The following is a 2,453-nucleotide window of genomic DNA, read 5'->3' as shown; positions in this document are numbered from 1 at the left end:
TATTTTAGTAAACAAACCCAATGCCGCTCCCTCTTGCTCTGACACAAAACAAAATAATGACATCTTTCTCATGCCCTTGAAAGCCATCAACAGTAGAAATCTCAACATTTTGCCCAATACTTTCATTAGTGTTGGTCAGTCTACAAGTTTAAAGAGACAAAAAAAAGAAGAAAATAACCTTTGTATAATACAAAATTATTATTATTTATAGTGTCATTAGCAAAAACATGTCCTACATCCAAGATAAATGGCAAGTTTAAGCCTGCCTTGTCTAATAAGCACAACAATTCCAAATACCTGGTTCCCAGGATCTGAGCCTCAACCTCACAGGTGATTTTGAATATTTTTAAATCAAGAATTAAGATTATTTAGTACACACAACAATTATGTTGAAAATAAATAATATTATTCAATTTGAATCATTTTCTATTTATAATAATTGTACAGCGCCAAAAATATAAATGTATCTACAAAGTGTTAATTTGACAGGGGAAGATTTGGGGAGCAGGGTGGGTGGCCCCAGTGTCCACTCCCTTTTGATACTAAAAAAAAAATAAAAGAAAAAATTGCGAGTAAAACTGAATTAAGGTTTTTATTTCATTTCTTACAATTGATTTTATTGGATAATCAAGTAGAACTTTGGATATTGCAAATATTCATTTAACAAAAACTTGTGTTTACCTTTTTATTTTTTCATTCAGCAAAATCTTGTGTTGTTCACACAGTGTTATGATGCCAATTCTAAACTTCTCAATGGCAACCAGAAGCGAAACTAAAGCGGATACCATTTGACATTCTGCTTTGTTTATGATATCCCTAACAAAAATAAAAACATTGCATTTACAGTACATCTAAATGTATGCTAGCTGTGATAGTCTAAAGGCCTGATAAAAAAAAGGTTTTGATTTTGTATTATAACTTGAAACAAAAAAATTTGAGATTCATTTTAAAGAGTTAACAGGTAATAGGTCCCAAAAGAAGATTATATTCAACAAAATAAATGCGAGTACCGTAAATCATGTTTACAAAATATATTATTATTAAATTATGGAATACTAGGAACTCTTCACTTCATTTCATGCGTTCAAAAATTATACTTTTATGGCAAAACCATTTTAAAGTCCGCCAAGGAGGCTTTGTAAATCACCGCTGTTTGTCTGTCTGACATCTGTTAGCAAGATTAAAACTAAGGAATGGGTCATCATAAAATTTAGTGGAATGGCACATAATAATCTAAGAAATAGATGATTAAATTTAAGGAAATGTCAAAGGACAAGGTCATGGTCACAGAAATTTGATTTTTTACATAAAAGAAAATAATGGAAACACTCATCAGGCACAAGGCGGAGATATACAATCTATGGATTGACTGCTCTAATTAAAATGTAATTTTATTCTTAAACCCTAAGATATTTGTTAAACAAGTTTCCTAAAAAAATATTTAGGGCAGCTTATATATTCATATGAATTAGCTATAAATATTACAAATTCTTCTTTTATCTAATCATCAATCAATGAATTATATATTTAAATTAACAGTTGCATATTAGCATCAGCATCAATTGAAGACATTATGAATATGTATTGCTGTTTTGCATATCAGCCCCTGAAACAGCATAATGCTTTACTCACTTGTCTGTTGACCTTTCTCCATCTTCTATGATGTCAAATAGCAAGTAAGGTCTAAATGGAAAGGAGTCATATTTTCTTTTGGTAGGTTCAGGCCTGTAATAACAAAGTTATCGGTTGAAATATCCATTGTTTTCTGGCAAATTCTGCTTAGTAAGGTTAGGAGAGTGGGAAGAATACTGGAAAAAAGAGAGCAGCAGTGAAGAAAGGGACAGTTGGTTAGAAGAAAAATGGAGAATAGAGAAAGTGACATAAAATTATCTGTGATTGGCTTCAGTACAATGTTCGGAGGTATTAGAAGACAGGAAAAATTGTAAATCAGGTACTTACAGAGAGGTTTTTAATTTATTATTGTAGAAGTGCTTTGATGGAAAGCTGCAGATTTCTGGATGCATTCGATACTGAGTCCTCAACAGGTGCACTGGGTTCCTTTGTAGAGTCAGCTGTCCTCTGAAGTTTTTATACATACGTTCAAACAGAGACTGTTGAAAGCCAAACTCTTTTGCTTTCTGTGGACAATGCAAACTTAATTAATAATTAACAGCTTACCCAACACAAAATTGTTTGTAGAAGATTTTGTTTGCTTGAAGTAGCATTGTCCGCTTTCCAGAAGTCATGGAAGAGGTACGTTTGGTCAGAAACAAATCTACATTACCAAAAGTTTAATGATTATATTTATTTGTTTAAGAACACTAACCTCTGACAACACTGTGGCTGTGAGCTGTTGAGGATCACCAACAAGTAGTAGCTTAGACACTTTAAACTGTAGTGGAATCAGTGTGTCTAATTCAGTACACTGGCATGCCTAGAAAAAAGAAATTAAA

At 32.2% G+C, this 2,453-nt stretch overlaps 1 protein-coding gene across 1 annotated transcript; it reads right to left on the bottom strand.

The window, feature by feature from the left end:
- Positions 1 to 4: 4 nt before the first annotated feature.
- On the bottom strand, positions 5 to 2,430 carry LOC117099818 (probable helicase senataxin). Its single transcript, XM_033239348.1, has 5 exons — positions 2,327 to 2,430; positions 1,960 to 2,138; positions 1,633 to 1,725; positions 682 to 816; positions 5 to 140 (listed from the first exon to the last, which is right to left on the bottom strand). Exons 2-5 carry the CDS (start codon positions 2,094 to 2,096, stop codon positions 5 to 7), a joined length of 501 nt encoding a protein of 166 aa, XP_033095239.1. The 5' UTR covers positions 2,097 to 2,138; positions 2,327 to 2,430.
- Between the last annotated feature and the right edge of the window lie 23 nt (positions 2,431 to 2,453).

Source organism: Anneissia japonica, unplaced genomic scaffold, assembly GCF_011630105.1.
Source record: "Anneissia japonica isolate Jap-2015-1 unplaced genomic scaffold, ASM1163010v1 scaffold96628_len2453_cov181, whole genome shotgun sequence".
Taxonomy (NCBI): Eukaryota; Metazoa; Echinodermata; class Crinoidea; order Comatulida; family Comatulidae; genus Anneissia; species Anneissia japonica.
The sequence above is the reverse complement of the archived record's forward strand: the minus strand, read 5'-3'. Positions and strand labels throughout refer to the sequence as shown.